Raw genomic sequence first — 18,062 nt, forward strand, 5'->3', positions numbered from 1 at the left:
ACTTCATGTTCACAAACAAACAGTTTTCATTTGAACTGTTGAAAGTGAACTTATGAAGATTTAACACAACTCAACTGAAACATACACTCAATAATACATATTTACACTTTAAAACATGAAGAAAGTGACAGTAGATGTGCAGCAAGCATAGACTGACAGCTAAAAACACTAACAACCATAACATGATTATCTGAAACACCTGCCTACATGATCAACAACATTTTGGAAAAAATATTAACTTTCCTCTTTCACTCAGACACATGATTATTTTATTAACTATTACATCATAATTACTATTTACATCTTTAATTACAACTACACAAAACTTACACCAAAAATACCTACAACTCTAATACCTTGCCATAAATAAATAAATATATAAATACAATACATATACAAACATAGAAAACTAGCACAATGGACCACTAAAGCCCAAATGGCGTTCGCTATGTGAGTGGGCAGACTCTGGTGTGTAGTATGTTGCGTTGTTAATGCCGTACTGCAGTTTCCTCTTTAAACACAGATAACTAATGCGAAAATACTACTGTTTGCACCATGGCAGAGTGATGTAGCGGTGTTTGACTCAGACAAAGAACTCACACTGCCACTGTGAATCCTTTGTGTGCCTCCTTTGCCAAACGAACCACACTAATCATCACCTAATCTAAAGTCTGCACTAAAAAGCTCCTCTAATTCACCTACACTAACATCTACCTGCCCCTGATCATCTTTAACTCTAAAACTACACAGAATACCTTCATGATCACTGAAGTACGTGGGCATCACTGCACATTCCACATCGTACTGTGCTGTTTTAACGTAAACATGATCAATCAAAGTCCCCTTCTCTGTGGTTTCCTGAGTTACATGCTGCATGAATCCTTTTGTTCCCATGAATTTGCAAATTGATGAGTTTTTCAAAATGTTTTCATTAAAATCTCCCATCACTACAATTGTGTTACTGATTGGATTTAACCAATCAAGTAACTTCCCCAGATTTTCTTTCAGTACTAAATTTGGGTAACATGGTGGACAATAGATCACTGCCAAAACTACCTTTACTTTTGGAAACAGGCACACCAAACACTCCAGATTCAAACCGGGTACCTGCAGAACGTCACAGTCCAATTGGTCTTCACTATATAAACCAACTCCACCATGTTCTAGCTGCTGAAGCTCTAACAATTTGGCGTGACTGCTGCTGCTGCTGTAACACACACCACGAGGACGACTGTGGAAAGTGAAACCGTCGATTTGAACACTGTCCAACGAGGACTGTACAGTGAGCCACGTTTCTGTGACAGCAATACAGTTAGGCTGTAAATGCTGCGTGCAAGACACCAGATCCACCAAGTGGCGGCTTAAACTTTGAACGTTCATCAGATACACAGAGAAACTGGGTGCATCTGATGAAGGTTTCTGCTGTCCAATCAAAAATGGAGGCATGCCCTCCAAGGCCTCCCTGATGGCGGTCTTGCTGAAAATGGCCTTCTCATTAAAATCCCTGATGATCAGTCCCGACAAAGCCCTGACTCGACTAAGTGCTACATACGCCTGCCCGGGTGCAAACACCTTCTTAAAACAAACCACAGCCTGGTCCACGGTCAAACCCTGAACTTTGTGTACCGTACACGCCCACGCTAACCTGAGAGGAAACTGAACACGCAAACCCCCCCACTTCGTCGCCTTCTCCTGCTCTGGATCAATAGCAGTAGAATCCCTGCATTCTACTGCTGCATGTACACGCTGTTTCCTCCTCTGTGAGCCAATTCTAGGATCGTCAAATTTGACATAAACTGTTTGAGGAAACTTGTCACTCACATTCTTAAACTCAATGTGAGTGACGGTGCCACATGCTCCATTGACCAGACCATCCCCGACATCTACATTCTTACAAAGCATGACGCGCGCGTTCCTCGCTAAACACAGCCGCTCCTGCAAACACGTGTCTGATGCTGCTCTATGATGCCCGGCCATCTTTTCCAATTTGCCTGTTTTGCTACTGTTTTGGTAGTCCTGAGCATCAATAGTGACATAATCAGGACACGAGGCAAAGAGCTGCTGCAGATTGTGCTCAGCCACTTGCATATTTGTCGGGAAAACGTGCAAGGCTGAGCTTTCCTCGCCGGTCTCGCGTGACTCTAAAATTTTGACGTCCGTTTCTAAAAGGGGTGTGTCCTTGGAACGCACTCTCAACCTGTTCAACAACTCAGCAAACACGCTATCCTTCTGCCTGACTACCGTTGTGAGCTCCACTACGCTAAAGTTACACCACAGATCAACCCCGATGGGACTGCTATACAGAGGCTTCCCTTTAACAGGAGGCAACTGATAGAAGTCACCAACGGCTATCACGCTCACACCGCCAAAAGGGGAAAAGTCGCCTGTCTGCCTAATCTGCCTCAACCTACCATGAACATAAGCCAGCAGAATGTGATCAACCATACTGATCTCGTCGATGATTAGAATTTGGAGGTGACCCAATTCAGCTCTGAGCGAGTTTAGTTTATCTTCACCTAAAGGGGTGTAAGGTAAACTAGCATGTGTTCCTATGCCGAATGTGTGATGAATTGTGGCTGCATTTAAATTGTATGCAGCGATGCCCGTAGGAGCAGTTAACAAAACTGTGACATCGTCTGGTTGATGACATAGTGCTGACAGAAGCCTCCCTGCCTCATACTGAATGGCCCTGATTAAATGACTTTTCCCCGTGCCTGCTCCACCTGTCACAAACACCTGCAGAGGCTCTGGGTTTTTGCCCATCACCTTCTGCAAACACCAATGTCTCACCCTGTAAAATACAGCTAACTGTGTCTCATTCAGAGATCTAACCAAACACAAGCCCTCACTACGAGACATGGTGTTTCTGTTCCTCTCTAACCTAACAACCTGTCTAGGAGCACCCATCAAATCTGGAATATTCTCTAAACCTTCAGCTAGCTGCTCTCCCTCTATCTCCTCTGCCTGCTGCTGCCTCCTCTCCTCTAAACACTCAATGCGTTCAGCTTCCTGCTCAGGACACAACTCACCCCACACATCCTCATCTACACCACCGAGCAGCTCAGCAATCTCCTGGGCTCGCTCCAAATCCGGACAGTCAAACTCAAATTTGGCCCTATTCTCCTCGACAACGGCCTGCACCGAGTGCACGGAGCCATCCCTAAACCTGACCTCTCCGTCCTCATAGAACTGACTGAAGAACTCAAAGCCCTCAGGTTTGAGCTCAGAGTCAGTTCTGTAAGGAAGGAACAACTGCAACAGACTCTGGAAATGAGCCTCCTCCTGCTTTTCTAAGTTAAAACGCATGTACCTAACCACAGCAAACTGAGATCGTGTTCTCCTCAATATGAAGCCCAAATTGTTTTTCAGTTTAATAGCATTTTCAGATTTTTCATTGCTGTAAAGAACACGATACTCAGATGCAAACGTCGCAATGCACATGTCACTAAACACATCGTCGTCGGGCCTGTTCTTAAACCTGTCCACTATGCTAGTCATCCACATGTCATCCGAGCGAAGATCATGTGATGACGCCCTCTCCTGCAAAACACTGAGAGGTAAACTCATCTTGACAATGTTGCTCCCTGTCGGCACAAAGACAACCTTTCGGGAACATTCCCTCAGATGCATGGACGTTAGCCTATACGCTGCCTCCTGGGCGCAGACGTCTCTGTTGTGTAAATATACACTCCCCAGCTTCTTCAAGCTTTCTCTAGCAGAGAGATTTCCTTCTTTGGAAGCTTCTTTTTGGGCATTGCTCAATAAAAGGCCAATTTCTCTCTCTGACTTCGTAATGTACGAAATGATATAAATGACAACTGCGTAGGCGTCAGTGACAAAGCTAAGGTCCATGTTGGCGTTCCAGCACTTCAACAACTTCTTACTGTACTGGTTCACCCAAACACTGTTTACCTCTCTCCTATACACAACCTTTGTCTTCTTCTCTAAACGCCGATACGCCTGCTCATAGATGTCCTGATTAATGCCCAAACTTGCAAACAACTCATCGACACACGCAGGAGGCACCTCATTTTCAACAGCTTTCTTAACAGCTGTTAAAATTGCCTCCGCTGTTTCTTTGGGCATCTCGTTGTCGTTGTCAAAACACTTACAGATTGGCAAGTTTTTTGAAGCAGCTCTCTCCTCTGTGCTATATGCATCTTTCCCGTCACATTTGCACTCTTTCTTGTGACAAATAAATGTCCGCTTCGTAGCTGGTTTTGGGAAATTGAAACGACATTTGCTCTTCTTTGACTTTCTACAAGTCTTAGCATGTCGTTTGGAGTGTGTTTGAACCGATGTCACAATGTCCAATAATGTGTCATCGTCAGAGGGCAACTCGCACGAGACGTATTTATCTATAAACGCAACTACCTCCTCATCTGTGTTCTTACCAATTTTGGGGGCGCCCTCGATCCAAAACAAACAGTGAACATGAGGAGAACCGCGCTGCTGAAACTCGACCCTATGAAAGTGATCGGCGATTTTGCCAATTGGTTCAGCGGGAGACATGAGAACTGCTTTCAAAAAACAATGCCATCTGTAATCAAACATCCTCGCAGCCGTTACCGGATTACGACGCAACAACTGACACCTGTCTGCCCACTTCAAATCCTCTACCGTCTGCGATCTGCCTTCCTGCCTCAGGATGCTGGTCAGCAGATTCTGCCAGCGCATATCAGCAGACGAAAAGGAACAAAACCATGTCGGGATCCCTAACTGACGAACGCAAGCCAAAACTTCCTTCTGAACAGTCTGCCAAAATGCCGGAGTCCCCCTAATTGGTCTCAGGAACTTAAACCCATCATCAAACTCTAACAAATGCTTTAAAGCCTCCTCATCCTTCAACATACCCTGAGTGATTCTCTGAGACCTCTGACCTACTTTACCCTTACGCAATGCCACAGAAACGTTCGACACTACCTGATCTAACTCCGACATATACTGCGCAAAAAATATGTACTCGACATTACGCGCAAAACGACCGTCCGCATGCATAATCCTATTGTTAAAATAACGCGTAAGCGACAGGTGAGTGGATCGCGTGTCGTGAAACGTCTTATTACCTCGAGGAAACAACACCGGGAAACATTTAGCCTCATTTGTTTGGTCAGAAAGCATCTTCACCGGACAATTTCCCTCTGCAGGCGCAACATTAACTATATCCTCAAAATACTGATCTAATGCTTCCTGACCAATATCAACAGGCATAAGACAAGTGTCCTGAAACATGCAGTGCTGCTGCCTGTCATGTAACATTTCATCTTGTATTATGTCTGAAGCTTCCTCTACATCTCCCTCAACAACCTCTGCCTGTGCTCTAACCTGATCAGCTCCCCGAGCACTAACGCCACCCTGCTCTACAACAGCCTGCTCTGAAACAGCCTCTTCCTCACTGGATTCTGCCTCTTCCCTTTCTTCATCCTCTATCCTACAAAACTCATTTACCCAGTCCTCATTAAACTCTATATCTGCATAAAGGGCATTGGTCCTCTTCAAATAATCTAGCGCCTGTCTTACACGCAAAGTATCGACAAACTGATACTCGTAATACCCTTTATAGGTCAGTTTACGCTTCAGCTTAACCTGTACTAACGACCCCTCCATACTGGACCGGGGCAACACACGCGTCGACTGCACGATGTCGGCTGGAACACATGTCACAGGTCCATGTACCCCGTTCTGCCCCCCTTTCGGCAGTGCCAACATCTTCATAAACGGTATATGCAACGCGACTAAATGCTGCTCTAAGCTATTCAAACATCCCAGTTCAGGTGGAATGGGATCCAGCTCCAGGTTATTGATCCAGCATTCAGCTGGCATCTCACCTTTACTAATCTTACCCTGACAGGAGTGACAAATCCACAGCTGACCTCTAGAAACTGCCAATTGACACTGCACAACACACTCCTCACTACACTGATGCAGGAAACACTCACTGATACACTCTGCAGCAAGTTCAGCTGTTCTGCTGGTTCTGCTGTAAGCGTCCCTATCACAACTAACGACCTGATTTCTAAACAACAACCTGTGACAAACGCAGCAGACAAAATCAGGTCCATCTTTAACCTGCTCTAAAAACTGATTCATAACAAAACCAAAGTCTTTTGACTGCTCTAACCTCTGTTTCCTGCTCAGCCTAACACGACCAATAACCCGCTGCCTATGCTCTAAACTACCATACTGACTTTTACTTGCCTTTCTACTTCTGTTTTTAACTTTCTCTCTATGCTCAACACAACCTTGATATTGTACCCTACTGCTGACTTTAACCCTCTCTCTGTGCTCAGGGTTCTCTTTATACTTCCCTACACTCATTCCTTTAACCTTTTCTCTGTGCTCAGGGTTCTCTTTATACTTCCCTACACTCATTCCTTTAACCCTCTCTCTGTGCTCAGGGTTCTCTTTATACTTCCCTACACTCATTCCTTTAACCCTCTCTCTGTGCTCAGGGTTCTCTTTATACTTCCCTACACTCATTCCTCTAACCCTCTCTCTGTGCTCAGGGTTCTCTTTATACTTCCCTACACTCATTCCTTTAACCTTCTCTCTGTGTGACTTATCTTCACTGTACTTTTCAACACTCTTTGACTTTTTCTGCTCTCTAAAAATCACATTATCCTGATATGTCTCTCTTAACCTCTTCAAACGTCTCTCCCTAAGCAACTTATTTTCTTTCTTCTGACTCCACTCCCTACGGTTTATGTACTGCGATTTAACAAACCACACACCTGGCTCTGCACACTCTTCATCATCTTCATCTAAACCTAGATCTGAAAATTCCATCGCATCACTGGACCAAAGTGCTGGTTCCTCCCTACCAACACCACCTTCCTGACATCTAGCCCTAAAGCTGTAACCTGAAACCTGACTGACTTTACAATAACCATAACAACTCTGCAGTCCAGGCTCATAAACACAATCTACACTCTCAAAATGGCGCCCTGAGATATTCTCTAAATAAATGCACTCTGCCGACAAACAACTATCGCTACAGCTGTACTTGAGCCAACGTCCATCATAAAACGTACAAATGCTAATGCCTAACATATCTGCTGTAGCCTGAATTTCCACCTCTGAGGCCCAAGAATTAACACTTGCCATCCTGGACTGCTGAATGTACTCTGACACTGAAGAGTACTCACTCCTAATCAGACTACAATAATGACTAGCGTTTCTCTGGAGATGTTTGCAAACGGCAAGCCTTACCCTACGATGGTGCTTCTGAGAACCACTCACAGCCTGAGAGATGGCTCTGAAGAAGCAGTTACCATCGGCCACGATCCTCTCATTCCTACATGGAACCCCTAACAAACCAACACGCGTGGACGCCGGTCCACCGATCTTCACAAACTCTAAGTTAAAACTACTGCACACAGCCTTGCAGACATCTACACTGAGAGGACGGAAGACTAACTCTGCATTTTTAATGGTATCTACAAACTCTACATCTAAATTAGTCTCGCCAACATCAAAGCGCTTGGATTTCTTTGACACACGAGGGCCAGAAGCAATCCTACGCTTCTCTGCTGCTGAGACACTGCTAACTTCGGTAGCTAAAGACGCCGCTGACAACGCTGGACTGGCATCAAGACTAACACAAACCTCATGCTCGCAACTGCCTTCAGAAACCACATCACTGAACCTTCCCTCACTGACTACACTAGACTCTGGTGTTGGAGCAGCGTTCACCTCAGTGACCCGCCTCTCCACAGAAACACCAGACAGCACCGGACTGACATCTGCATAAGCACTAAGACCAAGCGGAGGGAAATCTTCATCATACCTAAAACGAAAGCCGGATCGCCCTGATTTCTTGGACCAACAAGTGTCAGAAGAAATGCCCCACTTACTGCCACCAGTAACGCTCGGTCCTGCCGGTGAGCCACCGCTCAACACACTGGCATAAGACCGCAAAGAAACGCCTGACAGTGCTGGACTAACATCTGAACTGACACAACGCTCAGACACAACGCTACACTCTGGTGCTGGAGCAGCAGTCACCCCTGTGACCCTACCCTCCACAGAAACACCAGGCAGCACTGGACTTGCACCCACATGGACAGTGATGCCACACAGTTCAAAGAGCTTCTCCCTCGAACTGAGACTGTCGGCCAAGTGACAGATGTAGTGGTGCAGGTCATCCAGGCACGCAAAATGCAAAACCACGCTTGTACCGTTAAAGTGTAACAAGCCCTCGTTACCCCGTGAGTGACTGTCCACCACAGCGAACCGTCCATCCTCACAGATGATGGCAGAAGTGTTGCCACACATCGTCAGAAGACATGTGCGGTACTGACCGAAGAGCCTGTTTAGTCCGTCACGCAAACTGATGAACACACCGCTGTCGATGTGTTCACCCTCGGTCACGCCGACATCCCCGAACGCTGAGTCGCCAAAAACAAAGCGAACTACCGCATCATCGATCATCAACCGCTGAGGCAAATCTGGGACAGAGAGCAGATTTGTCACGTGGTTGAAGATGCCTCGATCGCGCAAATTACTGTACAACTCGTCGCCGCAAATCACCGCGCTATCAAGCTGACGTCTGTCCCAGGAAAAAACACTGCTCAGCGTGTGTTTGGCTAAGCTGACCAAAGCTATAGCCATACACTGCTGTCCTCCGTATAAAAAGCGCTCGTCAGCCTGATGAAACGACCCGCGCACAACCCTGACTGGCCCCCCAGCTCTGCTAGCCTCTGCTGCTACATCACTACTGTCACAATCTAACCCAGCATCAGAAACACAAGCAGAAGAAAAAAAGTGGTCCTTAGCTTTGCTGATCTTCCGTGGCCTCTGGGTTCCCTCGGCGACAGCGGGGCACGGCGCAGCCACCTCCTCCGCGACGACCTGCAGCACCTCGGACTCCAGCGATGTCTCCTCCACGACGACCTCCGGGACCACGGACTCCTGGGCTGCTGCCTCCGCCTGACACAAATCAAAAATTCAGTTTAACTGCATGACAAACCAGGCGGAAAAATGCAGGTGTAAAAACAATAAGTCACATAATATGTTTAGACAAAAACGCACCTGGCGCTGGACCGGACTGGGGCCGGAGGCAGACACGGTCTCCTGGGCAGGTGAAGGTGTTGCCGCCACCTATAAAGAACAGGAAAACATGGAAAAAAAAAAAAAAAGATCAAGATGCAACTCTTATCAAAACATATATCACACCGCATTGGTCACTCTTCAAAACCAGCAAAAAATAAAATAAAAACACACCTGCCGCTTTCCTCCACTGCGCTTCCTGGCAACACCTCGTGGCCGACGCTTCGCACGCGAAGCCTAGAGGAAGAAAAACAAACCTTTATAACAGCTGTTTACCACTTGTGTTATCAACTATTTGGTCATATGGCTTGTGTGCACTTTACCTGGCCAGCTGGTGGCTCAGCGATGCAGCCGGAGCCAGAAGAAGGACTGACCTTCTCCATAGCATCCAACATGTCACCGCTGAACCACACAGGGTTGGGCGGGATGACAGGCCGAACCACAGCAGGTGTTCCGGCCTTCAAAACAAAAAACAAACATTGTTTTAAAAAAAACTTCACATGCAGGCTTTGCACAAACTTCTACACACTCAATCAGAAAAACACTTTACCTTGTCCTCCTTTCCAACCACAGTCCACTCCCAGGGGTCGCTGTGACGGGTCACGGGGAGGTGTCCTGTCACAACTAGCCTGGGAGACACCGTGGCACGCGGCGATGTCCGGCGGGACACCGCGGGCGTGGGCGAGGGCGGACGCTGGGTCAGCTGCTGGACAGCAGCGTTCCACAGCAGATCCACCAGCACAGGGGTCCCATCGGTGTCGCTGAGGTGCACCTGAAAAACAGTCAGACACAGCAGACATTTCACCTTGTTAGTTGGATGTTTTCTTTAGCGTCACATAAAGTGTCTTGTAAAAATTAGGACAATACTTACGCCGTCGGGGCACCACAGCTCCAACCGATGGAGGGGGAGGTGCTCAGCCACAGACACGTAAGGGAAACCTGAAACAAGTGTCACAAACCACACACAAAAAAATACTTAAATACTTGAAGTAAACATTAACGCATGCATTTACATGTGAGTGTTCATCCATGCATGCAGTCACAGTTTTTTAGCACATATGAAATTCTCAAATCTCAGATTTTGCAGAAAAACTATTGAAACGTACCCATGCGTGCTGCGACTCGGTGGAATTCCTGACGCAGCGCCAACTGCAGGCCCGGGTGGATGTTCAGGCGTGGAGGGAAGTCCAGCACGAACACCTTACAGAAAAAAACCTTTGTCAGCAGATCGCATTCATTTCTCTAAAACAAGTGCATGACAATACAAAGGCTGCTCACACCAGCTTTGCTGACACAAAACCAAACGGTTGGCAACAAAAACTTGAAACAAACACACACCTTGGGCCAGCGGCTGGCGATGGAGGTCAGGAGAGCACCGAAGTCCAACGCTGCCTCGCCAACAGTCCGGCTGGCCGTGAGGTTGTTGCTCGGGGCGAGCACGCAGACGGCGTCGGGGGTCCACGGGACGTCTGCGTGCAGGGCCTCTGTCCTCAGCTCGGCTGCCGATGCACCTGGAACAGACAGAAAAGCAAAGGACAGAGAACCTACCGGCATGGGCACGAAGCCGTCCACCATGGCCCGGAGGTGGGAGTCTCCAACGACGAACACCAGCTGCAACAACACACACGTTGTTTTAGAACAGACAAACCTACCAACAGACACCTTACTCGCTGCAATTTTTCAATAAATAAAACAAAAATCGTACCTTCTGGTCCGGACGATGCGCTGGAGTGACCAACTTGCAGCTGCGGTGGGTCAGTGCAGAGGTTGGCCATCTCCGCGTTCGGTGGCGGTACCCGGTACCGCGCCCTGTAAAGGACATTGAAGTTTGTCAGAACATCATTAAGGGACATTACATCCAAACTATATCAGTAAACATTCTGAAATGAAAGTTTGACACATACGAGCAACGAACTCGGGGACAGGCTCGAGGGCAGTCCAGGGGTGGTCCTCTGCCCTCTTCCTCTTCAAGGCCAACGCCCTCCGATGGCCTTTCGCTCTTGGCATCTGAACAGGAAGAGGAAGAAACATTTTTGAGTCCACGCTCACAGAGAAAACACCAGTCAATCTGTGCCAATCATACTCACAAGGCTTCACATAGCAACGCTTCACCTAACATTACAATGTAGAAATGTTTTAACTCACCTTGGCTGAGGGCAAGTGTGTGTGTGTCTGTGTGTGTGAGTGTGTGTGTCTGCTTGAGTGGATGTGTATAAAATCAATTAAAGTGCGTGCAGATTAGCAGTTAGTCTAGGTGTGTGTCGGTTTAAAGAGATGTATGAGTGTCAAGATGTGTGTGTCCTGGAACAGAAGATCGCAGAAATGCAGCAGTCGTAGTCTCCAAAGCACAGGTGAGCACAGGAAGGTAAATCGCACAGCCAAGGAATCTGCAAATCAATACCATTTAAGAGTAATCAAGATAATTGTGGGAGGGAAAAAAAGCAACAAAAAAATGCATGCAAATCCAATCTACACATTAAGATCATGCCAGGAATGCCACATCTTCAGAAGACCTGGACAATCACTTTGATCACTCAAACATAATGAATCTTTAACCCTGACAAAATGCAGGTAACCTCTGGCCTGCTAACCAGGATAGATACACAACTGATTAACAGTTTAAACTAAAATGTACAACATTGGAAGACAAACCTCACACACTCTCACACAACAATAAGTCTTTTCTCTCAGCATTACCCAAAAAAGGAGCAAAATGCTACAGCTAACGTGGCTAACAAGGAGCTTAAACACAGGGAAAAAGGCCATAGCAGCGTAGCTATATCTAAAAACTTAAAACACATATCACACCAAGAAATAATCTTCAAAATGTTTTCAAAATGCCCAAAAAGAGCACAGGAGAGTACAGGAGAGCACACAGCTAGGGAATCTTCAAATCGATACTACTGAGCGGTAATCAAGATTATTTTAGGAAAAAAGCAATCAAAAATGCATGCACATGTAATCTACACATTTAGATCATGCCAGGAATGCCACAAAACACATCTTTTGAAGACCCAAACAATCACTTTAATCACTCACACATTATGGATCTTTAACCCTCACAAAATGCCAGTTTGCTCTGGCCTGCTAACCAGGACAAATACACAGCTGATCAACAGCTTAAACTAAGATGAACAAAATTGGAAGACAAACCTCACACACACTCTCAAACAATATGTATTTTTTTATCAGAAATACCCAAAAAGAGAAAGAGCTACATAATGTGGCTAACAAACAGCTAACACAGGAAAAAAGGCCCACACTGCGTAGCTATATCTACAACCTTAAAGCACATATCACACCAAGTAAGTCATCAAATGTATTCAAAATGTATTTAAAATGCACCAGAAAAGCAAAGGAGAGTACAGTTGAGCACACAGCTAAGGAATCTGCAAATCAATTCAATTTAAGAGTAATCAAGATCATTGTAGGAGAATAAAAATTCATCAAAAATGCATGCACATCTAATCTACACATTAAAAGCATGCCAGGAATGCCACAAAACACAACATTAAAGGTCCCAAACAATTAATTTCATCACTCACACATTATTGATCTTCAACCCTCACAAAATGCCAGTTTGCTCTGGCCTGCTTACCAGGACACACACATAACTGATAAACAGCTTAAACTTGAAAAAATTTGGAAGACAAACCCAACACACACTCTCGCACAACAATAAGTCTTTTCTCTCAGCATTACCCAAAAAAGGAGCAAAAAGCCACACAATGCAGCCAAAAAAGTAGCCAACACAAGGAAAAAGGCCGACACAGCGTAGCTATATCTACAACCTTAAAGCACATATCACACCAAGTAAAAGTTTTTCAACATATATTTAAAATGCACCAAAAAAAAGCACAGGAGAGCAAAGGAGCACACAGCCAAGGAATTTGCAAATTTATACCATTTAAAAGCAATCAAGAAAATTGTTGGGGGAAAAAGCCACAAAAAATGCACTCAAATCTTATCTACACATTTAGAACATGCCAGGAATGCCACAAAACACAACATTAAAGGATCCAAACAATCACTTTTATTGCTCACACATTATGGATCTTTAACCCTCACAAAATGCCAGTTTGCTCTGGCCTGCTTACCAGGACACACACACAATTGATTAACAGCTTAAACTAGGATGAACAAGCCACGTAATGTGGCTAATAATTAGCTTTCACAGAAAAAAAGGCCAACATAGTAGAGCTATATCTACAACCTGAAAGCACGTATCACACCAAGTAATAATCTTGAAAATGAATTCAAAATGCACCAAAAAGCACAATAGAGCATAAAATCACACAGCCAAGGAATTTGCAAATCACTACCATTTAAAAGTAAGCAAGATGATATTGGGAGAATAAAAAGCCACAAAAAAATGCATGCAAATCTAATCTACACATTTAGATCATGCCAGGAATGCCAAAAAAAAACAACATTAAAGCACCCAATTAATCACTTTAATCACTCACACATAATGGATCTTTAACCCTTACAAAATGCCTGTGAGCTCTGGCCTGCTAACCAGGACAGATACACAACTAGTTAACAGCTTAAACTAGGATGAACAAGCTACATAATTTCGCTAACAAGTAGCTATCACAGGGAAAAAGGCTGGCGTGGAATAGCTATATCTAAAACCTAAAGCACATATCACACCAAGTAATAACCTTCAACATATAATTAAAATGCACCAAATGCACAGGAGAGTACTGAAAAGCACACAGCTAGGGAATCTTCAAATCAATTCCATTTAAGCGTAAGCAAGATTATAGTAGGAGAAAAAGCCATCAAAAATACATGCACATGTAATCTACACATTTAAAGCATGCCAGGAATGCCACAAAACACAAATTTAAAAGTCCCAAACAATTACTTTAATCACTCACACATTATGGATCTATAACCCTCACAATATGCCACTTAGCTCTGGCCTGCTAACCAGGACAGATACACAACTGATCAACAACTTGGACAAACAACAACATAGGCAGACAAACCTCACACACACAATAAGTCTTTTCTCTCAGCTAATCCACTAAGGAGCAAAAAGCTACAGCTAACATGGCTAACAAGTAGCTTTCACAGAAAAAAAAGGCTGACGCAGCATAGCTATATCTAAAACCTTAAAGCACATATCACACCAAGTAATATTCTTCAAAATGAATTCAAGATGCACCAAAAAAGCTCAGGAGAGTACAGTAGAGCGTACAGCTAAGGAATCTTCAAATGATACCATTAAAGAGTAATCAAGATTATTGTCAGAGAATAATTAGTGATCAAAAATGCCAATTTAATTGACACATTAAGATCATGCCAGGAATGCCACAAAACACAACTTTAAAAGTCCTAAACAATCACTTTAATCACTCACACATCATGGATCAAAACTTCAACAAAATGCCAGCAAGCTCTGGCCTGCTGACCAGGAGAGATACACATCTGATCAACAGCTCAAGTTAAGATTTAAAACAAAGGCAGACAAACCTCACACACACAATCACACAATAAGTCTTTTCTCTCAGCATGACCCAAACAAGGAGCAAAAGCTCCAGCTAACGTGGCTAACAAGAAGCTAACACAGGGAAAAAGGCAGACGCATCATAGCTTTGTCTCAAACCTAAAAGCACACATCACACTTGGTAATAATATTCAATATGTATTCAAAATGCCCCAATAAAAAACACAGAAGAGCATAAGATCACACAGCTAAGAAATTTGCAAATCAATACCATTTAAGAGTAATCAAGATTATAGTAGAAGAAAAAAAGCCATCAAAAAATGCATGTACATGTAATCAATATGTATCTTTTATCAGAATTACCCAAAAAAAGAGCAAAAATATAAAGGTAACATGGCTAACAAGTAGTTTTCACAGAAAAAAAAAAAGTCTGACACAGCGCAGCTATATCTATAACCTTAAAGCACATATCACACCAAGTAATAACCTTCAAAATGCACCAAAAAAAAAAAAAAACACAGGACAGTATAAGATCACACAGCAAAGAAATTTTCAAATCAATACTATTTCAGAGTAATCAAGATTATTGTGAGGAATAAAAAGTCAAAAAAATGCATGCAAATGTAATCTACACATTTAGATCATGCCAGGAATGCCACAAAGCACAACTTTAAAGGACCCAAACAATCACTTCAATCACTCACACATTATGGATCTTAAACCCTCACAAAATGCCAGTCAGCTCTCGCCTGCTACCCAGGACGGCTACACAACTGATCAACAGCTCAAATTTAGATTTTAAAAAAAGGCAGAAAAACCTCAAACACACACTCACACAATAAGTCTTTTCTCTCAGCATGACCCAAAAAAGGAGCAAAAACTACAGCTAACGTGGGTAACAAGTAGCTATCACAAAAAAAAAAGGCTGACGCAGCATAGCTATATCTAAAACCTTAAGGCACATATCACACCAAGTAATAACCTTCAACATATATTTAAAATGCACCAAAAAGCACAGGAGAGTACTGAAGAGCACACAGCTAAGGAATCTCCAAATCAATTCCATTTAAGCGTAAGCAAGATTATAGTAGGAGAAAAAGCCATCAAAAATACATGCACATGTAATCTACACATTTAAAGCATGCCAGGAATGCCACAAAACACAAATTTAAAAGTCCCAAACAATTACTTTAATCACTCACACATTATGGATCTATAACCCTCACAATATGCCACTTAGCTCTGGCCTGCTAACCAGGACAGATACACAACTGATCAACAACTTGAACTTGGACAAACAACATAGGCAGACAAACCTCTCACACACACACTCACAAAATAAGTCTATTCTCTCAGCATGACCCAAAAAAGGAGCAAAAAGCTACAGCTAACGTGGCTAACAAGTAGCTTTCACAGAAAAAAAAGGCTGACGCAGCATAGCTATATCTAAAACCTTTAAGCACATATGACACAAAGTCATAATCTCCAAAATGAATTCAAGATGCACCAAAAAAGCTCAGGAGAGTACAGTAGAGCGTACAGCTAAGGAATCTTCAAATGATACCATTAAAGAGTAATCAAGATTATTGTCAGAGAATAATTAGTGATCAAAAATGCCAATTTAATTGACACATTAAGATCATGCCAGGAATGCCACAAAACACAACTTTAAAAGTCCAAAACAATCACTTTAATCACTCACACATCATGGATCAAAACTTCAACAAAATGCCAGCAAGCTCTGGCCTGCTAACCAGGACAGATACACAACTGATCAACAGCTCAAGCTAAGATTTAAAACAAAGGCAGACAAACCTCACAAACACACTCACAAAATAGGTCTTTTCTCTCAGCATGACTTAAAAAAACAGCCAAAAGCTCCAGCTAACGTGGCTAACAAGAAGCTAACACAGGGAAAAAGGCAGACGCATCATAGCTTTGTCTTAAACCTATAGCACATATCACACTTGGTAATAATCTTCAAAATGTTTTTTAAAGTGCACCAATCAAAAGCACAGGAGAGCATAAGATCACACAGCCAAGAAATTTGCAAATCAATACCATTTAAGAGTAATCAAGATTATAGCAGGAGAAAAAAAGCCATCAAAAATGCATGCACATGTAATCAATATGTATCTTTTATCAGAACTACCCAAAAAAGAGCAAAAATATATAGGCAACATGGCTAACAAGTATCTTTTACAGAAAAAAAAGGCTGACACAGCGCAGCTTTATCTAAAACCCTAAAGCACATATCACACCAAGTAATAACCTTCAAAATGCACCAAAAAAAGCACAGGACAGTATAAGATCACACAGCAAAGAAATTTTCAAATCAATACTATTTCAGAGTAATCAAGATTATTATGATAAAGAGCCACATAAAATGCATGCATATGTCATCTACACAATGAGATCATGCCAGGAATGCCACAAAGCACAACTTTAGAAGACCCAAACAATCACTTTAATCACTCACACATTATGTTTCTATAACCCTCACAAAATGCCAGTATGCTCTAGCCTGCTACCCAGGACGGATACACAACTGATCAACAGCTCAAGTTAAGATTTAAAACAAAGGCAGAAAAACCTCACACACACACTCGCACAATAAGTCTTTTCTCTCAGCATGACCCTAAAAAGGAGCAAAAAGCTACAGCTGACATGTCTAACAAGTAGCTTTCACAGGGAAAAAGGCTGACATGGAATAGCTTAATCTTAAATTCTAAAGCACATATCACATCAAGTAATAACCTTTAACATATATTTAAAATGCACCAAAAAGCACAGGAGAGTACTGAAGAGCATGCAGCTAAGGAATCTCCAAATCAATTCTATTTAAGAGTAAGATAATAGTAGGAAAAAAAGCCATCAAGATGCATGCAAATCTAATCTACACATTAAAAGCATGTCAGGTGCCACAAAACACAACTTTAAAAGTCCCAAACAATCACTTTAATCACTCACACACTATGTTTCTATAACCCTCACAAAATGCCAGTCAGCTCTCGCCTGCTAACCAGGACAGATACACAACTGATCAACAACTTGAACTTGGATAAACAACAACATAGGCAGACAAACCTCTCACACACACATTCTCACACAATAAGTCTATTCTCTCAGCATGACCCAAAAAAGGAGCAAAAAGCTACAGCTAACGTGGCTAACAAGTAGCTTTCACAGAAAAAAAAAGGCTGACGCAGCATAGCTATATCTAAAACCTTAAAGCACATATCACACCAAGTAATAATCTTCAAAATGAATTCAAGATGCACCAAAAAAGCTCAGGAGAGTAAAGTAGAGAACACAGGTAGGGAGCCTTCAAATCAATACTATTTCAGAGAAATCAAGAAAATTTGAGGAGAATAAAAGCCATCAAAAATCCATGCAAATGTAATCTACAGATTTAGATCATGCCAGGAATGCCACAAAACACAACTTTAAAAGTCCCAAACAATCACTTTAATCACTCACACATTATGGATCTTTAACCCTCATGAAATGCCAGTTAGCTCTGGCCTGCTAACCAGGACAAATACACAACTGATCAACA

General features: G+C 43.2%; 1 protein-coding gene across 1 annotated transcript; it reads right to left on the reverse strand.

The window, feature by feature from the left end:
- Nucleotides 1-337: 337 nt before the first annotated feature.
- LOC141793172 (uncharacterized) lies at nucleotides 338-11,430 on the reverse strand. The gene is made up of 10 exons (XM_074673661.1): nucleotides 10,953-11,430; nucleotides 10,754-10,857; nucleotides 10,387-10,659; nucleotides 10,155-10,248; nucleotides 9,920-9,987; nucleotides 9,599-9,820; nucleotides 9,372-9,506; nucleotides 9,223-9,285; nucleotides 9,031-9,099; nucleotides 338-8,928 (listed from the first exon to the last, which is right to left on the reverse strand). The coding sequence occupies exons 1-10, from the start codon at nucleotides 11,077-11,079 to the stop codon at nucleotides 649-651; spliced, it is 9,435 nt and encodes a 3,144-aa protein (XP_074529762.1). The 5' UTR covers nucleotides 11,080-11,430; the 3' UTR covers nucleotides 338-648.
- Nucleotides 11,431-18,062: the final 6,632 nt, after the last annotated feature.

The sequence above is a fragment of the Halichoeres trimaculatus genome, unplaced genomic scaffold (genome assembly GCF_033239565.1).
Source record: "Halichoeres trimaculatus isolate MK-OKI-2021-1 unplaced genomic scaffold, fHalTri1.1 fHalTri1_scaffold_7, whole genome shotgun sequence".
Classification (NCBI taxonomy): domain Eukaryota; kingdom Metazoa; phylum Chordata; class Actinopteri; order Labriformes; family Labridae; genus Halichoeres; species Halichoeres trimaculatus.

What these genes read in the sequence shown, in the direction of transcription:
- LOC141793172 (XM_074673661.1), bottom strand. Translation starts at nt 11,079, where the DNA reads ATGTTTCTTCCTCTTCCTGTTCAGATGCCAAGAGCGAAAGGCCATCGG. An exon ending in TGTCCCCGAGTTCGTTGCTC is followed by an intron (nt 10,858 to 10,952) that starts GTATGTGTCAAA and finishes TGTCCTTTACAG; the next exon opens with GGCGCGGTACCGGGTACCGC. An exon ending in CGCATCGTCCGGACCAGAAG is followed by an intron (nt 10,660 to 10,753) that starts GTACGATTTTTG and finishes GTGTTGTTGCAG; the next exon opens with CTGGTGTTCGTCGTTGGAGA.